The sequence below is a fragment of the Diceros bicornis genome, chromosome 4 (genome assembly GCF_020826845.1).
Source record: "Diceros bicornis minor isolate mBicDic1 chromosome 4, mDicBic1.mat.cur, whole genome shotgun sequence".
Classification (NCBI taxonomy): Eukaryota; Metazoa; Chordata; class Mammalia; order Perissodactyla; family Rhinocerotidae; genus Diceros; species Diceros bicornis.
The window spans coordinates 25,739,813-25,764,222 of NC_080743.1; the positions used below are offsets into that span (position 1 = coordinate 25,739,813).

General features: G+C 37.9%; 1 protein-coding gene across 1 annotated transcript; it reads right to left on the minus strand.

The window, feature by feature from the left end:
- Nucleotides 1-5,258: 5,258 nt before the first annotated feature.
- On the minus strand, nucleotides 5,259-22,480 carry LOC131404136 (guanylate-binding protein 2-like). The gene is made up of 11 exons (XM_058538461.1): nucleotides 22,402-22,480; nucleotides 18,246-18,454; nucleotides 17,596-17,723; nucleotides 16,529-16,638; nucleotides 13,881-14,077; nucleotides 13,298-13,540; nucleotides 10,856-11,136; nucleotides 9,317-9,529; nucleotides 7,128-7,230; nucleotides 6,633-6,826; nucleotides 5,259-5,511 (listed from the first exon to the last, which is right to left on the minus strand). Exons 2-11 carry the CDS (start codon nucleotides 18,433-18,435, stop codon nucleotides 5,395-5,397), a joined length of 1,776 nt encoding a protein of 591 aa, XP_058394444.1. The 5' UTR covers nucleotides 18,436-18,454; nucleotides 22,402-22,480; the 3' UTR covers nucleotides 5,259-5,394.
- Nucleotides 22,481-24,410: the final 1,930 nt, after the last annotated feature.

Below are 24,410 nucleotides of genomic sequence, written 5' to 3' on the forward strand. Positions count from 1 at the left end.
CCTAGGAATTTTATTCTTTTTGTTGCAATTGTAAATGGGATGGTATTCTTAATTTCTCTTTCTGCTACTTCGTTGTTGGTGTACAGAAATGCAACTGATTTTTGTATGTTGATTTTGTATCCTGCAACTTTACCATATTTGTTTATTACTTCTAAAAGTTTTCTGGTGGATTCTTTAGGGTTTTCTATGTATAAAATCACGTCATCTGCAAATAGTGACAGTTTCACTTCTTCCTTTCCAATTTGGATCCCTTTTATTTCTTTCTCTTGCCTGATTGCTCTGGCTAGGACTTCCAGTACTATGTTAAATAGGAGTGGTGAGAGTGGGCATCCTTGTCTGGTTCCTGTTCTTAGAGAGATAGCTTTCAGTTTTTCACCATTGAGGATGATATTAGCTGTGGGTTTCTCATATATGGTCTTTATTATGTTGAGGTACTTTCCTTCTATAGCCATTTTATTCAGAGTTTTTATCATAAATGGATGCTGTATCTTGTCAAATGCTTTCTCTGCATCTATTGAGATGCTCATGTGATCTTTAGTCTTCATTTTATTAATGTGGTGTATCACAATTGATTTGTGAATGTTAAACCATCCCTGCATACCTGGAATAAATCCCACTTGATCATGGTGTATAATCTTTTTAACGTATTGTCGTATGCGATTTGCTAGTATTTTGTTGAGGATTTTTGCATCGATGTTCATCAATGATATTGGCCTGTAATTTTCTTTTTTTTGTGTGTTGTCCTTGTCTGGTTTTGGTATCAGGGTAATGTCAGCTTCGTAGAATGAGTTAGGGAGCTTCCCCCCCTCCTCAATTTTTTGGAAGAGTTTGAGAAGGATAGGTATTAAGTCTTCTTTGAATGTTTAGTAGAATTCACCAGGGAAGCCGTCTGGTCCTGGACTTTGATTTTTGGGGAGGTTTGTGATTACTGTTTCGATCTCCTTACTGGTGATTGGTCTATTCAAATTCTCTACTTCTTCTTGATCCAGTTTTGGAAGGTTGTATGAGTCTAAGAATTTATCCATTTCTTCCAGATTGTCGAATTGGTTGGCATATAACTTTTCATAGTATTCTCTTATAATCTTTTGTATTTCTGAGGTGTCTGTTGTAACCTCTCCTCTTTCATTTCTGATTTTACTTATTTGTGCCTTCTCTCTTTTTTTCTTGGTGAGTCTAGCTAAAGGTTTGTCAATTTTGTTGATCTTTTCAAAGAACCAGCTCTTGGTTTTATTAATTTTTTCTATAGTTTTTTTGGTCTCTATTTCATTTATTTCTGCTCTGATTTTTATGATTTCCCTTCTTCTACTGATTTTGGGCTTTGTTTGTTCTTCTTTTTCCAGTTCCTTTAGGTGCATTGTTAGATTGTTTATTTGAGATTTTTCTTGTTTGTTGAGATAGGCCTGTATCGCTATAAACTTCCCTCTTAGAACTGCTTTTGCTGTAGCCCATAATTCTGGCATGTCGTATTTTCATTTTCATTTGTCTCCAGGTATTTTTTTATTTCTTCTTTGATTTCTTTGTTAACCCAGTCGTTGTTCAGTAGCATTTTGTTTAATCTCCACGTATTTGTGGCTTTTCTGATTTTCTTCCTATAGTTGATTTCTAGTTTCATACCGTTGTGGTCAGAAAAGATGCTTAGTATTATTTCAATCTTCTTAAATTTATGGAGACTTGTTTTGTGGCCTAATATGTGATCAATCCTGGAGAATGTTCCATGTGCATTTGAAAAGAACGTGTATTCTTCAGTTTTTGGATTGAATGCTCTGTATATATCTACTAGGTCCATCTGTTCTAGTGTATTGTTTAAGGCCAATGTTTCCTTATTGATCTTCTGTTTGGATGACCTATCCGTTGGTGTAAGTGGAGTGTTCAAGTCCCCTACTATTATTGTGTTACTGTCTATTTCTGTTTTCATGTCTGTTAATAATTGCTTTATATATTTAGGTGCACCTACATTGGGTGCGTAGATATTTACAAGTGTTATATCCTCTTGTTGGATTGTTCCCTTGATCGTTATGTAATGCCCTTCTTTGTCTCTTTTTACAGTTTTTGTTTTAAAGTCTATTTTGTCTGATATGAGTACTGCTACCCCAGCTTTCTTTTCATTGCCATTTGCGTGGAGTATCTTTTTCCATCCCTTCACTTTCAGTTTGTGAATGTCTTTAGGTCTGAAGTGTGTCTCTTGTATGCAGCATATATATGGGTCTTGTTTTTTTATCCAGTCAGCCACCCTATGCCTTTTAATTGGAGCATTTAGTCCATTGATGTTTAAAGTAGCTATTGATAAGTATGTACTTACTGCCATTTTTTAACTTTTTTTTTTTTCTCAGTGTTTTAGTAGTCCTTCTCTGTTCCTTTCTTCTTCTATACAGAATTGATGGTCACTTTAGTTTGACCTCTGTCTGAAAGCTGTACTCTTTAACTCCCCTCCTCCCTCCTTTTATGTTTTTGATATCATATCTAACCTCTTTTTTGTGCATTTGTATCCATTACGTTCTAATCATGGAAATTTATAATTTTTCCTATTTGTGGTCTTCTCTTTTCCCCTTAAATCAGTCCCTTTAACATTTCTTGTAGCACTGGTTTCTTGGTGACAAACTCCTTTAATTTTTGCTTATCTGGGAAAATTTTGATCTTTCCTTCCATTTTGAATGATAACCTTGCTGGATAGAGTATTCTTGGCTGTAAGTTTTTTCCTTTTAGCACTTTACATATATCGTGCCATTCTCTTCTAGCCTGTAAGGTTTCTGCTGAGAAGTCAGCTGATAGCCTTATGGGGTTTCCTTTGTATGTAACTTGACATTCTCTTGCGGCTTTTAGGATTCTCTCTTTATCTTTAATTCTGGACATTTTGATTATGATGTGTCTTGGTGTGGGCCTCTTTGGGTTTATCTTGTTTGGGGCTCTCTGTGATTCCTGTACCTGGATGTCTGTTTCCTTCCTTAGGTTAGGGAAGTTTTCATCTATTATTTCTTGAAATAGATTCTCTGCCCCCTTGTCTCGCTCTACTCCTTCCGGGACACCTATAACACGGATGTTAGTGCACTTCATGTTGTCCCAGAGGTCCCTTAGACTGTCCTCAGTCTCTTTAATTCTTTTCTCTTTTACCTGTTCACCTTGGGTAATTTCTAGTCTTTCTTCCAGCTCACAGATCCATTCTTCTGTATCCTCTACTCTGCTTTTGAGTCCCTCTAATGAATTTTTCATTTCCAGTATTGTATTCTTCATTTCTGATTGGTTCTTTTTTATGTCTTCCATTTCTTTGTTGACATTCTCACTTAGTTCATCTCTTCTTCTCCCCAGATCAGTGAGCATCCTTAACACTCTTACTTTGAACTCTCTGTCAGGTAGGTTGCTCATTTCTGTTTCACTTAGTTCCTTTTCTGGGGTTTTGTCCTGTTCTCTTACTTGGAATGTATTCTTTTGCCTCCTCATTTTGCCTCTTTCCCTGTGCTTGTGTCTATGTATTAGGTAGGTCAGCTACGTCTCCTGCTCTTGGGTAGGTGACCTTATGTAAGTGATGCCTTAGGAGGCTTCCAGTGTGCTTCCCTCAGTTCTCAATGTTCCAGGGTTGACCCCTATGTGGGCTACGTGTGTCCTTCTGTTGCGGCTGTTCTGTCGTCTTTTAAGGCTTTGTTAAGTATGACTGTCAAAAGATAAGAGTAACCTAAAGAATGTTAATAAAGTGTATGACTTACAATACTGGAAAAGTTAAAAAGAATATTGAAATATCATGGTACAGAGAAAAGATGAAAGTGTTATATGTGATGTACATGAAAATACTATTAAAAATATTTTTATTTTAGTCCTAACATAAGATGTCTTTCAAGAGATCTACCCAGAAGAATTGGTTGACTTTAACACAGATGGAAATTTCTCTCATTATGAGTCTCTATTTTCCATAGTAGAAGATAAACAACTCCCATTCCTAGACTTTCCAATGGTGAGGCATGTAATTTAGATTCAGCCACACAGATGCTTCTCTGTGAGACTGAGATGGGGAAGTGAGTAACCCAAAGGTGAAACTTTTCATGGGGGAGTTTATTTACTACAAACGTGAAGGTGGAGGCGTCCATTTACCCAGAGCTGAGATTGGTGGGGCTTCTGCCATTTGATCTGGAGATCTTTGTGCCAGGTATTAATGGATGTGCTGTTTTCTCTTGAGTTACCTTCACTGTGTGTTTGCTATTGTTCCTGGTGAAATAGCAGTAGAGGTTGGCTCTCTTGCTGTCCTGGAGAATCTGTCTGCTACCTAATAGTCTTAAAAATCAATTTCTTTTTTATTTAAGTTAATGAGAAAATTCTGTTGGTTGCAATAAAGAACCCCTAAACTATACATATCCTGACACAATTGTGGTAGGTTAGTATTTTTGTGTTAATGAATTATTCTTGATTTTTCCTCTGTTTCTTGTCCTTCGAGGCTAGATGGTTACCCCAAATGACTCCCAGGACATGAGGTCATAGCAGAGGGGAAGAAAGAAACTTGGAGTCAAGTTTTAGGTTTGAAGGATTATGCATCTCAGAGGAATGAAAAGGGATGCATTGAGCTTGAGTTAAAATTCCCTTTCTGTGACTGCAGAAGTTATTCTCTGAATGAAAGTTTGGGGGAAAAACTAAGGAAAGAAGAGTAGAAGAGAGAGATATAGAGTGGCCAGGAAATGGGACAGTAATTACCTAGAGGGATGTTATAGACAGAGAAGGAGGAGCATCCACTCATAAATCCATTTCTCACAGAGGCAAGCGCTTCCCCTACCAGTGTCCAGGATTCCCATCAGTGCCCACAGACCATGCAACTCTGCCCAACTGAGTACTGTGCACCATCTGCACCCTGAAGTTAATTGTCCCAAATCTCCCTTATTGGAAGTCATCAAGTAACCCAATGTCTACTTGGCAAGAGTAATGCTCAACTGTGCCCCATAGCTTTGTTCAGTCCCATCACATTTGTCCTGTGTTCACAACGCTCCAACGCTATCCTAGGACTAAAGTAAAGCCTTGAGTAATAGCATGGGGCTGAGGATATCTAGAAGGGTGGTGTATGTGTGGGAAAAATGTCTACCCTGAGCAGAACCTGGCTGATATCTCCCCATTGTAATATGCATCCCAATTATACAATTTAACGTCTCTCTGGAGTCAATATTGCATGCTTTCAAATATATGTTCCAGTTAGGGAAGACACTAATCACTAGCACTATAATCAAGCATAAATTGAATCACTCTAAGTAACACAGTACCTTGATACTTTATTTCATCTTTGCAAATTTTATGGCTCAAGGACTATGCAAGCATCATGATTTCAAGTTTAGTTTAGGGGCAATTGTTTGGTGTTCTGAAGTTGCTCATTCAACTTATTGCTAGTGGAGGAGACCCGGTTAGGAAATTATGTTCCCAGGATTTTTAGAGTATGTTACATCCTGGAGATGATTCTATGATTCTCCTCTTCATAGCCTCTATCTCCTGCTGAAGTTTCCTGCTTTCGTTCTGGAATCCCTCGTTGAGAAGTCGTGCCTGTTCCTAAAAGAGAAAGAGGAGACTGAACTCGCACAACTTAAAACATTTCCCACACTTGCCAAATTATTTCCCCTGTCAGTACCCACATTAATCCCTCATGAGTTTTTGAAAGTTATTTTTGAAATCCTCTCCTCCCTTAACTTCCATTATATCAATCTCTACTGAGTCTCCTATGCCTGCCAATAATTTTTGTGGGCTTTCTTTAGGTGTAGAAATGTTTTTTGCTTATAGTTTCTAAAATATCAGTGATCCAGAATTATATTCTTAGCCCTCTTCACCTGCATACAGCACAGTTTTTCTGGAGATAAAATCATTTTTTCCCTTCAACTCTGATCTACATAGTGTGGACTCAAATATATATCTAAGAAGGTAAAGAAGATGAGTGAGCTCCAGTGGGAAGGTTACTACATGATTCAGAATCACGGCAGATGTTTAGTAGGGAATTTAGTACAAGTCTCCAATGTTTGGTGGCAGAGGTAATAAAAATAAGTAGAAGAGAACAGGGCCTGCATCGGTCCATACTGTATTTCTGAGTGTACATCCAGACTCGACATAGGCTAGGAGTAGGGCCTGGAGAACAGGAAGGAACTGGAGCCTGGGTATTTAATTATCTGGTTAATTGTGTAGACGGTCATGAAGTCTTCATATTTATCGAAGTGCCTCCAGAGATAGTCATAGCAGGCATGGCAGAAACAAAAATCACTCTCGATGCCACTCAGTAGGAAAGACAGGCCAGGTATTTTTCCACAAGGTAAGACCAGAAAAGTTGATTATCTCTCATGAAATTTTAATTTCCTCATTTGAAAAATGAGAATGTAATAGTATCTGTAACATAACACGAGAATTTGATCACGAATGTCTGTGAAGCCATTGTGCAGTGCCTGGCAATGAATAGCTACTGTTTATTAATGACTTAGTAATGAAGGATTCTATGAGATTCTATCCTGCAAATAAATAGCCTTTAGTAACCAGAAATTGTCAGGGGTAGAAGCTGTAAGATACCGAAATGTCTACTAGTGTTTGGGCCAGAAAAGTCTTTAATCTGATGTAACGCTCTTAACTTCGAAGCAGTGTTTTTGAGTCAGCACAGTGGAAGATAAAGTGGAGATGATACAATCGAATACCTGAAGTTTGAGAGCAAGAGTCGTCTCTTGCTCTGCTCTCAACTGGGCCCGATCGTTCTCCATCTTCTCATTCAATTGATTCACATGTTCCTGATAACTCTTTTCTTTCTCTTCCATCATCTGCTCTTTCATCTTTTGCATTTCCTCCAACAGTTTCTTTGCAGCTTCTGCAGATTCAGCCTTTATACGCTCCACTGAGGAAGAAAAATAAGCAGACAAATATGTGGATTAAATTTTTATAGCCTTATTTTACCTTTCACCTTTTTTTCTATGTTTGTTTTATTCCTATTTCTTTGGGAAAACATCTTATAGTTTTTGCACTGAGTAACCAGAAGACAGATGATCATAAATACCAATTAAGGAAAAAATCCCCTAGAACTACGAACTATATTTGCTATTTTTTGCTCTCCAATGATTATTCCATATGGACAATATGGCTAACATTAACATTTCTAGGGCTTTCCAACTATCTAGTGTGTTTTCAGCTATTCTTACCTTCAATCTCTTTTTCCTTTTCTGAGAGTGACTGATCAGTCTGTAGAATTGCGTCAGCCACATCCTCCTTGGACTCCAAGTATTTCTTCAGTGTCTCTTCTGCCTAGTGATGCAGAGGAAGTTAGAATTAGGAAACTGCGGGTTAAAGCAAATGGAGCCTATGGGTTAAAGCAAAACCCAGCAATACATCTGTTCATTCAATTTAATTTTACCGCCCATGTAATAATCATTTTAGAATTTATACAGCATTTCAAACTAAACTGGCCTAAAACCCCACTCTGCATCCTCCCCTCAAACCTGTTTCATTCCCAATCACCCCAAGTTTAGTATTGTAATTAGCAACTCTGATCTTCTAAAAAAGCCTCTACAGTCACCCTTGATATTTTTTTTTCTCACACATCCCAAATAAATCATCAGCTAATCGTGTTTGCTCTAGCTTCAAAGTAAAACCAACCAGAACCCATCGCTTGTCACCTGCTCCTCCCGAAAGCCCTGGTTGTAGAAATCGCCATTTCTGCCTGGACCACTGCATTAGCTTCATAATTGGTCTCCCTGCTTCCACTCTTGCTTCCCTACAGTCCACTCTCCTCAGAGCAGCTATTAGTATGCTATCTCCTTTTAAGAAAGATCACATCACTCTTATGTTCAAAACCCTCTGCTGATTTTCCAACGCTTTCCAAGTAAAGTTCATACCTTGCTCAGTGTCTCTAAGGTACTACCTTGTTTGGCCTCTGGCCTCTGACCACCTCTCTGACCTCATCTCCTGCCACCTTTTCGTTTGCTCACTGCCCTTCTGCCATATTTCTTGCTATTCCTAGAACAGAAATCATTAATTCTTCTGGAATTTTCCGTTGTTTTAAATTTTCTTCCCCTAGATGCCTGTTTGGCTCACTCCCTAACAGCTTTGAAGATTCTACTGAAGCATCACCTCATCAGAGAGGACTTCTTTAAAAACATACATTCAAAATAGTACATTTCTTTGCTCTTCTCTACCCTCTTTTTCTTTTGGGCACTTGTTGCTGTGATAGTGACTGCTAGAGTCATCCTAATGTTATTCTCCCCTTTGTTCTTAGCACCATAACTCTGAATTGTTTCCCCCCTGGGCACATTGGGGGCCATTATAAAATGTTGCATTTTCTACTGAACATCCCTGGTAGCTGAGATGCCCATATGATGAAATTCTGGCCAATACCACTTAAGCAGAGGTGTTATATGGTACTCTGTGCAAATCATCTTAAAAAGAGTTGACCCAGAGACCTTTCATCCTTCTGTTTTTCCCTTTTCTTTCCACCTGTAATGTGGAACTAAGGAGTGAAACTCCAGCAGCCATCTTAGACCATAAATTGACCTTGAAGATGGAGGCCTTGTGCTAAGGTGCTGCAGGAGAAAAAGGAAGGGGCCTGGGACTGAGATGCTTGTGGACTTGTCATAGCAACCTGGACTTCATCTTCCTCACTCTTGTAAACAAGAGAGAAAGAAACATTTGTTCTTTTTTCTGCCATTCTCATTTCTATTTTGCTTTTTTTTTCTAAATAATATATACCCAAACATACTTCTAACTTACATTACCAGATAGAACCTAATAGTGAAGAGCACAGAGTCTGCTGTGTGGATTTGTATTCCAGCTGTACCACTCTTTATCTGTACGTTCTTAGGTGAGTTCTTTTACTTCTCTGTGTCTAAATTTTCTTATTTATAAGATGAGGATATAAGATGAGGATGTATACTTCATAAGGTTGTTGTGAGAACTGAATGACTTAAGCCCATTCATTTCCTGAAATGTGATAAGCTCTATGTAAGTGTTAACGGTTGTTATTATTATTATTTTTGTCTGTAAGCTGTCATTTGTTTATTGCTGGTAAATAGTTTGATAGAACTTGTTTTTTAATTGCCTTAACACCAGAAACTTGACAAGACCTGGCATATAGTTAGGGCTGAATAGATAATTGCTGGATGATTGGGTGACTAAATTAATGAATGAATTCTACAAACATTTTTGAGGACTTCATCTGTGCCTCCAAGGAGGAATCTGCTCTTCATCCCATGGTTGCCTCTCTCATGGAATAAATCAGTGAATGGATGAATGAAAGGCAGAGGCACTATGTACCAAACATATTTTGCTTGTTCCCATTGTAGTTTGAAAGAGTCATCTCAGCAAGTCCCAGAAATGGTGCTCAGTAGGCAGTTACCTGTATCCCCTTCCCGGGCACCTGGTAGTACTTCTTCTTCAGCTCCTGTTTCTTCTGAATAAAGAGGCAATAACCTCCTGGTTTAGAAAATGCCCCCTGCTTCACTTCTTCTTCTAGAGGACCGAAAATATCCTTAAGTAAGCCCAGGCAGTAATCTGATGACACTTTCATGTTCTGCTTACAAAAGTCATCTCGCTTTGCTTCTAACCAGGCCTGTGAAGTGAGAAAAGAGCACAGATGGTACAGTAAGCCATGAGGAGGCTATTAATTAGACACAGATTACTAAAAAATGCTTCTCCTGCAGAGACTGTGGCATATAAACAGGGCCACACCCTTCACCTTGCTGTGAGATTCTAGAATATTCCTAAGAAGAGTGTTGATTTAAAAAAATATATCTACGTCTATGTTTGTGATGATCTGAAGCTCTTTTCCTGCTTCAGAGTATGAATCCCAAAGCACAGACACTGCTCCATATGAAACTTCTCTTTTCAAGTCTCTAATTTCGTGATAGTTTCAGGAGCACAAACGTCAAAGTAAGGCAGGCCTGTGTGGAGTTCCTGATTCCACCAGTTTGTGGCTTTGTGACACTTGACCTTTGTGAATTGTGGTTTCCTTGTTGGCAAAACAGGGAAAATTATATCCATCTCATAGATTTCATGTCAGGATTATATGCGGTGATGTAAAGTATTAAGCCCAGTGATTTTTCCATAAGTGCTCAGTAAAGGGTCAATGATTATTGGTGCATTCTTTAAAATGAGAATATTCTTGTATATTTTCTCAGTTTAAGGCTAATGAATGTTATGAAGATCGTACCCCAGGTATTTTCACTACTGAGAAAGTCTAATAGAACAGCATATTTACCTACATTGACTCATTCAAGAAAACTCATTTATCAAGCTTTTTTTTTTTAGTCTAGAAGCATATCCATTATCTGCTGAACTTGACTATCTAGTTTCATCAGAACCTCTGAACGCATCAAGATGTAATTTGTAAACTCCTGCCTTGCAGGCCAGGGTAGGGATTGTCACTTGTCAACTGACTATTTGCCATGCAACAATCCTTCCTTAATTTGGAAGGACTCAGACTTGAAAACATTTTCAAACAGCATTCTCATGATTGGTTTTTGTTTCTTGACTTTCTTAATGTTTTACTGTTGCCTTATATTAAACACAATTTAATTGTGCATTTTTAGGGTTTTCAAAAAGAATGAAATTCTCCCAGATTATTAGCAGGGAATACGAAAGCACTGTGTCTTTGATTAACTTTAAAAGAGAAAATAAATTAAAATAATCTGATATAAATGGAGTTTTACAATTTACCTATTTGTTTAAAATATGGCATCCAGAGGAGGAAAATAAACGTAGTCAGTTATGGTACCATAGTCCACAGGCCTAAGGCTAGGAGTGTTCTATTCTTTTAGCAATGATTGCAAACAAGTACACATAACTAAGTGCTATATCCTTGGGCCTAGGAAGAGCCACTCAAATCAAGGAAGGCCCGGATTTTTCTGCCTCCCACAAACTAGAACAGCAAATATACCCCTAATTCTTTCTGGAACTTTTGGTCCACATCCTTGAAAGACTTTTTCATGAAGACTTCGATGGCCTCTTTCTCACTGGCCCTATGCAGGTCCAGCAGCTCCTGGAGGGTTTCCGTGGGCAGCTGCACCTTCTGGCTCATCTGCTGGTCATAGTGGGCCATGGCCTTTTGCACTGCGGCCGAGTTCTCTATCTGGGCCAAGGTCAGGACCGCGTTCTCCATGCAGGGCAGATCCCCACTGCTGATGGCATTGATGTAGGTCAGCACCAGGTTCTCCAGACCTACCAAAGGGAATTAAAAAAAAAATAGTGAATATCTGTTGGTGAGAGAGAGGAATAAACCATATTCTGTTTAGTCCTGAGAATGTAAATTAAATTATTTTATTATTTGGAATCAACTGCTAGAGTATTTTGTATGCTTTTCAAGTGTCACAAACAATAGTTTTAAGGATTCTCTGAAGGAGAAAAGTGATGGACTATTTTGTTAACCTCTAGGTTCAGAAGTGTTTAAAGCTTCTCTTTCCTCTTCCTTCCCTCGCCCAAAAGGAAGATGTTGAAAGGAATAGATCAGAATAAGGATATTGTGGGACCAAAATACTAGGTCTTGATCTTTTCTTAGCCTTCTAATCTCTCTCTTTTTTTCTGCGTTCTTTTCCCCTCCTTCCTCACTTCTAATTCATGAAAACGGTCAAGGAGAAAACTTAGCTTGTGAGTGTGTGTGTGTGTGTGTGTGTGTGTGTGTGGTGCAGGCCACTAGTCCTGTGTCTGGCCTAGATAAATGGGTCTTCCTAGATATTCTCTCATCAGAGCTACATAAAGTGTTACCAACTCATCTAGGTTTATCCTGAAAACTGAAAATCTCACATCCCAGGAAATCTCAACCTTGGGAAAACTGGAGTGGTTGGTCACCCTACAACTAGCAGTGCTCTGGTACTCAATCCTGGGCCTTCTCTTCTCTTTCTATAATTTTTAGTACCATTTCTATGGATAGTTGTAGATTTTGTTCCTGCTTTGACTTGATTTTTAAGCCTTAGATTTGTATATTGAAATATCAACACGATATCCATGCCTGAATACATGAAAGGAAAATTAATAGTAAAGAATCTAAATCCAAACAACTTTATCTACTCTGAAAAACTATTCTTCCCTGAGACATTCCTCTCATTCCTCTCAAATAACATCCATTCAAGCAGTTTCTTAAGTTCAGAACCCTGGAGTCAGGCTTGACACTTCCTTCTAATTTCCTCCACACCTCCATATTCTCTCCATTATCAAGTTTTATGGATTTGGCATTCAAAACATGTGTGCATTTCTCCATTTGGACCATCTCCATTGCCATAATCTTAGCCTGACATAATCCCCATTTATTATTAAAATATTGCATATATCATTCATCTTCTCATTGCCTCCTTTACATCCCTCCAACACATTATCTACAAAATACTCAGAAGGATAGTTTTAGTATATATGTTAAATATATATAAATTAGATAACTTTGTAAAGTTTCTTTTTAAATTAGATAACTTTACCTCTCTGCCTAAAATTCTTCAAGATCCTCCCATTGAGCTTAAACTCTAAACTCCTACCAGTCCTTCAAGTACTGCCCCCTGCATACTCTCCAATCATGACACCACTCTTATTCACTGTACTCTTGTTCAAATCACACTGTTTTTTACTTTCCTGAATTTGCAGAGTTCTTTCTTGTCTCAGGCCTTCTCACATGATATTATCTCTGTCTGCAAAACTTTTCTGACTGGTCTTCTGGTTACCTTCTACTCATTTTTAATTATCATCTTACATGTCACTGTCAGAGACAAATATTCTTTTCATTTGAATCTAAATTATCTCCCACATGCTTACATTCCTTACTCTCTCATAGCAGTCTATTATTTTGATTTATTGTTCTTGTCACTATTTATCATTATGTTTTAAAAAAATTAAATATCTTTTGCTCCTGTTGTGCTGGAATGAGGATAGAAATAAAATATTTTTATCTCCCATTACACCCCATGTTTAGTGCATCGCAGGCATTCCTAATCAACACAAATATTTCTGAACAGATGAAGAAGAGAATTGTGCTAGGGTTAGTGGCAATGCCTCACATACATGGAGTATTTACCTTTTCATGACTTAGTCAATCTATATAGGTCTCCTGGAAGGACAGAACATAATTAGGCAGCCGAAAAGTTGATGGAGAAGGTTACTACACTGGAATTGGATTCTGCTTCTTTTTCTTTATTCATCTTGCTTGTATGAATATTAGATGATATAGATAATAGTTTTCGTTCCCATGTAAAGTTCACAATGTGATCCTTGTGGTGTGTTTTCTTTGGCATCATTAGATTATGTTTTTGTCAGAAGTAACCCTTATGTGTCCCTTTTTGTTCTCTACAATGGGCAAAAGCAAAGTCCAGGTAAGAAGCGGGGAGTGAGAGGAACTTACGAGGTCCATTGACAGTGATACCGCCCGAGAGAGTCTTGGGCGTGGAATGGTCGAGGATGTAGGAGCAGAAGTCTGCAACTTGTTCTCTGAATTCGGGGTTCAGGTCTTCCTCCTGTAGCTGCTCCAGTTGGACAAGGTACTTCCTCTGAGCAGGACGGTCAAAGATGAAGCACTTCTTCTTTGGGAAGAACTTTCGGATGCACAACCGAGGTTCATTAAAGCTTTTACTTTTTTCATCCTTACCTAGAGGAATGAAACCTAGAGGTAGTACAACTTCAGACTAACTACCTCAAATATATGACCCTTCAACTTTGCACAAACCCTGTGTAAAGAGATAAAAATTTACTAATAATGGATCACAAATTAAAAAATTAAAGGGGTAGAGAAATTAAATTTCTTTCTCCAAGAAGAAAGAGGTAGCAAAATTAGAGCTGATTGATTCAGCCAAGGAATGTTTTCATTTCCTCTAACAGACCAGCTAGGGTAACACATTATGAAATTTTAATTTTAAGCACCTACACATAAATAGTCATTCTGATATTGTTTTCTCTTTTTATGTTACCCAACTATCAGTCCCAGTAACCTGGCGTTAGCTTCAGTGACAGCTCCAGGTACTCATCAGCAGTGATGGGTTGTCCATTTGCTTCTAGCTCCAGGGAGAAATCTCTGAGAGTCCACACAAAGGTTGGAAAGAAGCTAACAAAGTCAGCTGAGTCTTCAACCTCACTGTTACCAGGTGAGGATTTTGCCTTGATTCGATCTGTCAGCTCTGTCACATAGCTGAAATGCAAACATAGGAAAACTGCAGAAAAGAAGTAGAACTTTTTATGCTGTATTTTCTCTGAATGCTTATTTAAGATAACTTTTTTCTTAATTAGCTCATGCATGCATTCATTCATTCCACAAACATTTATTAAGCACTTATTTGAACTAGGCCCTGTCCTAGAGACTAAGAATATTGCAATGAATGTGACAATGCTACCATCATAGAGCTTACATTCTAATGAGGGAGACAGACGATAAACAAGCAAACAAAAATGTAATAAAATATGATATATCAATAATAATTGTCTTGAAGAACAGTGAACCAAGCTAAAGATTAGAGAATAACTGTGTGTCTCTGCATGTTGTGCTGGTTTATGTGGTTGTTCAGGTGAATTCTCTCTGAGCTGATTGCTGAGCACTGATCTGAATGAATTGTAGGAGCCAGCCATGCACAAATCCATTGGAGGAACATTCCAGGCAGAGGAAATGGCCCTTGCAAACCCTTAGATAGGAAATCACTGAGTGTGTCTAACATATAGCAAGAAGGCCAGTGTGGCTAGGGCAGAAGTCCTAGAATGGATGGGGTCCAGACCATGTAAGCTCTGTAAGCCATAGAAAGAGTTTGAATTTTAACCTAAATTGAATGGGAAGGCTTTGATCTGAGACGAGATATGACCTGATGCTTGTTTTTAAAGCATTATTCTGGCTGGTGTTGCATCTGTGAGAGGCAAGAGTGTAAGCAGAGAGAAGGGTTAGGTAGTTAAGGAGGTAACTCAGACGAGAGAAGGCGGAAGCTTAGACTAGAGGAAGTGGTGAGAATTGGTCAGTCTGGGTAAGTACCTTTGACAGTGGAGCTGACAGGACTTGCCGACTAATAGTTTCTAGAATATGAAGAAAGGAATTATCCAGGATGAATCCTAAGTTTTTGATCCAAAAACCTGTGTGAATGCTTTGGAAGTTTATCATGATGGTGAAGGAGTACTTTTGGACAGGAAAATTAAGAGTTCTGTCATTTTACATGTTAAATTTGAGATGTCTCTTACACATCTAAATGGAGACATGTAAGTGGCTAGATATACAAGTTTGCACCTGATAGCAGTGGTCATGATTGCATACACAAATGCTACGGCAATTGACACACAGGTGCTACTGGATAAGATTGCTGGATGAGATTGCCTAGGGACTGAAAATCTAAGGAAAATAGATGTCTAAGAATTAAAGAATTATAATGTTTAGAAGCCAAGAAGAGAAAGAAGATGCAAGAAAGTAAACAGGAAAAGAATAGCCAATGAGGAATGATTAATATTCAGAAAACTGTGGTATTCTAGACACCAAAAGAACCCAGTGTTTTAGACAAGAGGTAGAGATTAACTTCATACAATGCTATGGAGGGGTCAAATAATATGAAAACTAACCATCTGACACAGGATCATGTAGGCAGTGTTGACCACAGCTAATTCAGGCTTGAAGCTAAATTTATAGAAATGTTGAAGTTGTTGGGTAATGATCAAAACTGTGTCATATAGGAGAGTGGAGGATAAAGATATGAAGATGTGATGGAACTGAGACACCAGATGTTAGATGAATTTCTTTTGGTTGTTAAAGTCGCTAAGAATACAGTGAACTAGGAGCTAAAATTTTTAACAAGTTAAGGGTGTGTTTTTAGGGAAGTTGACAGATGACTGCAAGCAAAGGATAGCATAGTCTCAGTGTATGTGCTTCAAAGAAGCTTCTCTTTCTTTTCTGTGAGGAAAGATTCACCCTGAGCTAACATCTGTTGCAAATCTGCCTCATTTATTTTCCTCCCCAAAGCTCCAGTTCATGGTTGTATATCCTAGTTGTAAGTAATTCTGCTTCCTCTGTGCGAGGGGCTGCCACAGCATGGCAACTGACTGATGGGTGGAGCGGCGCGCCAAACTTTTAACCACTAGGCCATCAGGGCTGGCCCAAAACTTCTCTTTTTAATAAGAGAAGAATGAGAAGGTATCTGGAAACTCTCATAGGGAACAAAGAGGTTATCTCACTTTTTTGGGACCTATGATATGCAAGCTATGGGAGAAAAAAAATTACCACTTAAGACCACTTGAGATGTCTATAGGGGAAACAAGGTCCGCAGAGTATAGACGGAACACAGTTAGAAGGAAATATTTAGAGAAGATGGTAAGGATATAGAGATTTGCTGAATAAGAGCATGAGTTCTAGAGGATGTTGAGGGTTTCTCAATGGAGATTAAGTCAGATAGAGAATGTGCAGAGCCTTGTACAGCTAAGTGCCTAAAGATAATGTGTGACCAGAAAGGCTTGGACTTCTGGGGGTGGTTGAAGTAAACTGAGACGTTGAGCATAATGGGATTAGTTAAGGAGGGGACATTTGAATTCTTCTGCAGTTGCCCACAGCTGTACCACGTAAAAATATGATTGTGTTATTTTCTAGATTTAATGTTGTTCTGGCCCACAAAAAGGATACTGCAGTTGGTCCATGGCCTGCTGATTGATGGTTCCCATGCTGTTGTATACAAAGGTGCTGCTCAGGAGGACAGCCAGGGCAAAGATCCAGGAATCATTCTGGTTGTCTCCCTAAAAGTCGTTGTAAAAGCCATATAGAGGAGTGACTAAGAACATGTGATTTCAATTCAGATGGACAAAGTCTGAACTCAGCTCTGTCTCTATTTAACTGTAGAAACTTCTCGAGGCAAATGTTTTCCATCTGTACAATGAATTTATGAACTTCAAATTCCTGGTGTTGTGAAATTTAAATAAGGCATTGTGTATAAATATACATGAGAGTGTAAAGCACATAAGCACTTAGTAGTAGCTATTATGATCAAGTAATAAAATTTAAACAGATCTCCCGAACTTAGATTCTGATCCTATTCCGTTCCCATGACATGTCATGCTAAGGAACTTTTCAGACAGTAGTTAAAATATGCCCCTTAATAAGAGTTTTCTAAGTCTAGTACCTTTAAGAATAATAATGTATGATCCTTTATGAACAAAGATGTTGTCATCAGATCTCATACTTTGCTTTTCTTACTTGCTTCGTGCAACTGTGTATAAGGTCACTTTTACCATCTCTCTGGGTTCCCATTGTGAAAAGTCTGACGTGTTTGTAAAATGTCTAATGAGGTGGAGAGTCACCTTTAGCAGCCTCACCGAAACATTTTCCTACAATATTAAAGAAAAATGACTAAAAATATCATAGGCCATTGTTTTGCGGGTTGCACAACCTATCATTTGGCCTTACTGTCCACTCTCAATGCTTATATGTGTGGCCAGGTGGACTTCAGCATTGAAGACAGGCAACAGCTCTTTAATTAACCTGTTACTCTCACACTTTATGCTTACTTTCCTCACATAAGGCTCCCTTTGGTTGGCTTCAAATTAGACCCAAAGTCAAACCTTGACCACTACAAGTAAATGAAAAGAATAACACATTAATATGATAAGTTTGAAGCATAAATCAAGGTGGGGAGGGATAGTGCAAGGAGGGCTACTGATATGGTATAAGTAGGATTTAAAAGATTTCTTTTTTACCTTCTCTACATCCCCCAGGCCCTCGGTGTCAAGCAGAACTAGAGTGTGGTTTGGCTTCTTGGGATGAGGCACACACCACATCCAGATTCCCTTCGTGTGAGACTGCACCGTGGACCCCAGGGAGAAGCCTGAAAGGGGGAGTGGGGATAAGAGGACGTGGAGTTTTAATATCAGGTGGATCAGGAAATTGAGATAAAAGTTAACAAAATCAAAGTTAAAAGAGATAAATGAAACCACGATCAGTATCAATCTCAACTACAACCAGAAAAATAGGGAAATTAGAATATCCAATACAAACTGAGATATTGATTTTATCTTAAAGATCATTATAAGCTTGATGTTAATACATAAACATTTTAGTAAGTATTTTCTAGTTTATTATTATGTGTATTAATTTTCTTTATTACTACCTTATTCTTTCCAGAAAGACACATTTATACTTTAAAAGGGGAAATGAAAGCAAAGTGGGAAGAGTGAGTTGACTCCTATCTTCCAGAGCAGAGTAAATGTAAGGAGCCCATCAGTGCATTGAAAGTTAGGTTTCCATACTCCTCGCCATCTCCAACTTTCTCTCCTCGCATCACTGTACTCGGTGTTGGCAGTGTATGTGGACAGAGGGGACTCGGCAGAGCTTTGCTGGTGCCACTCACCCTTGTTCTTCCCAGCCAGCTTGTTCATCAGGTAGGACTTGCCTGTGCGGTAGAGGCCCACGATAGCCACCACCACAACAGGCTGTGAAATGGCAGACAGGATCTTCAGAGCTTCCTGATTAGCCACTAGTCGCCCGTTAGTGTTCTCAATGAGGCACAGGGGTTCTGGCATGTGGATCTCTGAGGCCATGTCCAGGGTGTCGCCTTATCTGCAAGGAAGGAGATGGAATGGAAAGCAATTTCTAGTGAGTTAGCTGAGCAAGAACTTTACAGTATAGACTAATACTTTGTTTTCTGTCCTTAAACTTTGTTCCCTGTACATTTCAAAAAGTCCTGTGACTCCTTTGTGGCTGTTCTATAGACTATTCCATTGGTTCTCTTTAAAAAAAACTTTACTTAGAAATAGTTTAGACTTACAAAAAAGTTGCACAATGGATATGAAGAGTTTCCATATATACCCAGCTTTCCCTAATGTTAATATCTTGTATAACCATAGAACAATTATTGAAACAGGATTTTAACGTTGATTCAATACTGTTAGCTAATCTGCACACCTTTTTTGCATTTCACCAGTTTTCTCATTAATATCCTTTTCTGATCCACAATCCAATCCAGGATCCCTCATTGCATTTAGTCATTATGTTTCCTTAGTCTTTCATCATTGATAGTTCCTCATTTTTATTTTGTCTTTCAAGATCTAGACATTTTAGAAGAGCACTGGCCTGTAATTTTGCAGAATATACCTCAATTTGGGTTTTTCTTGTGGTTCCTCATGATTAGATTGAGGTTATGCATTTTTGGCAAGAATGCCGTGGAAGTGATGCTCTGCCAGTCTCAGCGCATCGTGTCAAGGGATTCGTGATGCACTTACTCTGGTGCTGTGATGTTAACTTTGATCCCTTAGCTCAGGGGGTGTCTGCCATAGTTCTCCACTGTAAAGTTACTGTTTATCTCTTCGTAATTAAAAAGTACCATTTGGGGAATTTTTTGAGACTATGCAAACATAATTCTCATCATAATTTCATATCATTTTTTAAGGCTAATTTTAGCATCCACTGATGATGATTCTTGCTTGTAACAATGATTACTGTGGTGTTTGCCTGTAGGTGATTTTGTATTTTCACCATTCCTTCAACATTTGTTAATTCAAGTTCTACTGTGAGCAAGTAAGTAAGAGCTATCCCTTCTCCATTTATTTATTTACTCTTTTAATTATTTAGTTGTATTGGTATAGACTCATAGATATTTATTTCATTCTATGAGGTTTAATACTTTATTATCATTGTTTATTTTGTTGCTTAATTTGTCCTGGATTTGTTTACTAAGACCTCCTTCCGGCTGGCTCCTGGATCTTTTGGCATTTCCCATCATATTCTGAGCACCTCCTTCCTTTCTGGCACCACAAGGTATTCCAGGTCCATCTTGTATTTTTCCTGATTTAGCTATAGAGTCAACCATTTCTCTCAGAAGCCTTGATTCTTTTCTTTGGGTAATAGTACTTAGATGCCAAGATATGGCACTAGGTGTGAGCATTCCTCCTAGGCCCCCTCAGGAGACAAAATTAGGAGACACATCTACATTTATATCTTTCTCTATCCACTTCTGTATATAACCTTGATTTCCTATTGATATTTCCAATTCCAATCCAACACAACAGGGATTATTCGAGCTTTCCCCTTTATTTATTTAAACTCCTTGCTCTGACTATGAGAGGCCTGGTTCTCATTATCTATAACAAATTTACTTATTTGCTCAATCCCAGTATACACATAAAGTATTTGCAAAATTTCTAATCCATACTCTATGATAAATTTACTCACTGGAGTACAATATTAGTGTACAGGTCTTTCTGTCTTTAGACTTTCTATTCGTTCAGAACACTGTATTCCAACATTGCTTAGTTCTTTCCTTTCTCAGCCTCTCCAGTGTGGTTAAATTATTCATTTGCGATACAATTAGATTCGCTTGTTACTGTTTGTTTCATTTTGGTCTCCCCCAAATCTTGGTTGATTTTAAGTATGTATTTATTTTGTGTGTATGTGAAACATTGCATGTGTTGAAGAGTGAGCCCTTACCAAAAAGCTATGCTCAAAGAAATGTCACTTCTCCATTTGACCACTCCATTCCCATTCCACCTTTCTATTTTTACTGTTCCATTATCACCTATCCTCTATAAGTACCCAGTCTTGCTAGATTCTGGTTTATATTTCCTAGATATCCTTTTCACAAATGAGCAGATATATGTATATTTTCTTACACTTTCTATCATGAAAGATCATATGGTATAGCTATATGGAAATCACTCCATATCAGTTCATAGAAAGCTTATTCTTTTTGACAGATGCCTACTCCATTATGTGCATATATCCTAGTTTATTCAACTATTTTCCTATGCATGGACATTTAGATTGCTTCCAATTTTTTTTCAATTACAAACTATGCTGCAATGAATAACCCTGCTAACCTTGTGCATATTTCTTTACATATTGGTGCAGCTGTTTTTTCAGGATAGATTCCTAGAAGTGGGATTGCTGGATCAAAAGATAAGAGCATATACTTTTGTTGTATATTGCCTTTCCAGAAGGGTGTACCAGATTGCATTCCCACCAGCTCATCTTGTATCTCATTTTCCAGAAAATGGAGATTTTTCTTTGTGTCTCACATCTTCTGACCTCATTACCAAATTTCTTTTTGAAGCTTTTCACCTTTGCATTTAGATCTTTGGAATGAGCAAAGCTGAGCTCAACGAGCTCAGGTACGTAGCAATAGGCAAACTTCCTCTGGAGAATGTTGTGTCAAACATATCTATGTACCTTGAAACACAAACACCATCCTAACCCAGGCTTGAAACTGGTTTCCCCCAAGTTTGTTCCTGGGCAGAGTCTGGGTCAGACTGAGGAACTCAGGTTCCCCAGTGGCTTGCTCCTCTCACTGTGCAGGAAGTTCCCGAGCTACCACCACCCATCCTGTTGACCCACCTGCTGGTTCTTAATCCTTGCTCTGCATCTGCATTCATTTGTTTTTCACGCAAGACTGATAGCTCAAATCTGACTCTTACTCTGTTGATTTTTTACTAAATTATGTTACCAGATTTTGACCTCCCTGTGTTTTAAAATTGATTCTTTACTGTCTCCATATATATCAGCTTGCATATTGCTTTCACTTATTTCAGGTAATAAAGCTACAATTATGAAACATTATCTTCTAAATCAAAGCTTCTTTTTTCTCTGAACTCTGCTCTATTTAGAGTTTTTATTCACACAATTTTAGGCATGACCTCTTTAACCAGGGACTGATAATTTTGTAAAGTTAAGAGGAGTGAAAAGTCTCCCTTTAGCAATGCCTTAACTTTATGTTTTTAACTTCAATGTCTCAATCCTTGTAACTTGAAGTGATCATGACAAAACATGTGTTTTTGAGATACAAATAAATACAGACCACAGGCATACGATTTTTCATTCTTATCCTATAAGAAATAGTGGTTTGCTTCCACTATAGTTGATTACTTCCGACTTGCTCTTACTGAGGGCTTATATGCCTCCTGTCTGGCTTCCCATTTCTTCAGGGGAAGATGGCAAACCAAAAGAGCCTTTTTGTTTTTTCTATGATCAGGACCCGTTTCCTCCTACAACAATAGTTCACAGGGACTGCTGGCAAGCGAATAATTGTCCCATTTTATAACAAGAGGCGTAACACTATAAAATGTGAATCAATTAATGACTGACTCAGAAAAAGTGGCTGCATCAAGATTTTATAAACTTCCAAATTACAATAACTTGTTGCCTCTTTTTGCAGACCCCAAGTTGCCTAACTTCTATTTACCTAGCACTCTAAAAGTTTGCAATAAAGAGATGGAGTATGAGCTTTGTTAAGCAGGGTTTATCAAAGATAAAGGTAATTTAAGAAAGTGTCAAGATAGAAATAACAATCTTAAAACATTCCGGACTCTTGCTTTAGATTCCACCTCTGCTGGAAACTATTCAGCACAGAGCTGGAGCAGGGGGCACTTATGGGGCACCCTGCTGCCTGATAACTTCAGAATTTCATCTGAACATGTGTGCCAGATCAGGCACAGCTGCAGCCTGTCTGGGGATGGTCATTTTAGTGAAAATTAACTGACCCTTATAAATCCCTTCCCACCCTGCCTCAATCTTACCCAAAGCAGAGATCCTTCAGAGTTGAGCAGAAAGCAGCTTCGACGAGCAAGTTAGAAGTGCTTATCCTCTTCCCTTTTTGTCTGAGTTTGACTGTGCTGGTTTCTCTTTCTTTTCTCTCTCACTGGCAACTTGGGCTTTTACTTTATCTCTCGAATGTCCTGAAACTTTCCAGATTTTCTTTAGAGACCCAGTGATTAGAAATGAAAACTAACTGGAAACCTCTTCGAAGAAATAGATGAAAACAAAACTGAAAGCACTGAGTCCAAGGGCGTCACTTAGCAAAGGAAAGGCTGAGACCTGTGCTAGTGAGAGGGTTTGACATGATTTCTCAACTAGAGTCTTCCAATTTTATTACTAGAAGATGTCTTAAAGACTGCTTGCAATAAAAATAAAAGGTCCACTGGATCAATTAAAATAACACTATTTATTTCGTGTTTGTGGGCCAGTTTGAAGAGCATAAGGATGAGAAAATCTCATATAATAATTTTCCAGGTTCAATTGCCTGGAATATTAGACTTATTCACCATGGACTTGGTTAATCATGTTTGGTTAGTGAGGACTCAGTTCTCTGAGGGAATGACCTTGTCTTACACATTTTTGAATTTTCAGTACCTAACCCAGGTACTGGCACTTAGCACTTAGAAAGTAATAAATAATAATGATGATAGCTTCTATTTTTTTTAGATTATCTTATCTTATTACAAATACTTTTATCACAACGTTACAGAGAGATTTTAATTACTTGCTAAAATCACAAGCTACTAAGATGTGACCCCCAAAAGTCTTGCTCTAGAACCCATGCAATCAACCACTTCACTTCATACCTCTGTGTCTGAGTGAACAAGAATAATAATAATGTTTCCTGTTTATTGATTTCTTTCTGGGACAAGCTCTTTACGTATCTAGTTTAAGACTCATAATAATGCTTTCTGATATGGGGTAATTATTATCCCCATTGTCCAAGGAGGAAAAAGAGTCAGAGAGAGGATAAGAAATATGCCACCTGAATCCACTGAGCTGCACAAACTAGCAAATCACTAAGCGAGACTCAAACTTTAAAATCCTCTTGATCAAAACTGCATATTTCTCTACTCCACACTGTCTCTAAAAGAAGAGAGAGAAAAAGAGAGAACAAAGGGAGAGGAAGGGTGTGTGTGTGTGTGTGAGAGAGAGAGAGAGAGAGACAATGAGAGAGAGAAAGAGAGAGAGAGAGAGAAAAGTAGAGATGGTTGCTTATTATGTTAATTTCTTATCTTTTTTTCTAATATATGCATTTATCACAATTAAAGCAAGTAAATATTGCTTTAATTGCTTCCTGCACATTTCAAAACATAGTATTTTCATTTTCATTTAGTTCAAAAGATTTTCTATTTCTATTGTGATTTCCTACTTGAACTACGGATTATTTAGAAATATAACTCTTAATTTTCAAACTCATGGTAGATTTTCTAATTACCTTGATTTCTAACATTATTTTATCTCATCAGAGAACATACTCTGTTTGATTCCATCTTTTGACTAAGACTTATTTTATTTATTTTATTATATAGTCAGTTGTTAAAAATGTTCCTTGTGCACTTTAAGGGATTATATACCCTGCAATTGTTGGGTGAAGTGTGACATTCACCTAGATATTGTGTGAAGTGCGAAGTGTGACCTAGATATTCACTAGATCATTTTTGTTGCTAGGAACTTTTTTTAGTTTTTTTGTTTTTTTTTTTCTTGTTGTAGCAATTACTGAGAAAACTGTGGTAAAATCTCCAGCGATGATTGTGGATTTCTCCTCTCTTTCTCAGTTTTTGCTTTATATAAATTTGAAGCCATATTATTGGAGATATATATATTTAAATATTTTATATATTTTGGACACATTGAAGCATCTATCATTGTGAAATGACTATCTTTATCTCTAGTAATCCTTTTGGCTTGAAAGTCTATTTTGTCTGATATCAATATAGGAACTCCAGCTTTCTTTTGGTTAGTATTCATATAATACGTTTTTTTCTCT

Excerpts from the sequence above, each read along its gene's own strand:
- LOC131404136 (XM_058538461.1), bottom strand. The coding sequence starts at position 18,435 with ATGGCCTCAGAGATCCACATGCCAGAACCCCTGTGCCTCATTGAGAAC. Across the intron at positions 14,078-16,528 it reads CAGGCCATGGACCAACTGCA|CTATGTGACAGAGCTGACAG; the intron begins GTATCCTTTTTG and ends TTTGCATTTCAG. Across the intron at positions 13,541-13,880 it reads GTCACTGAAGCTAACGCCAG|GTAAGGATGAAAAAAGTAAA; the intron begins GTTACTGGGACT and ends TCATTCCTCTAG.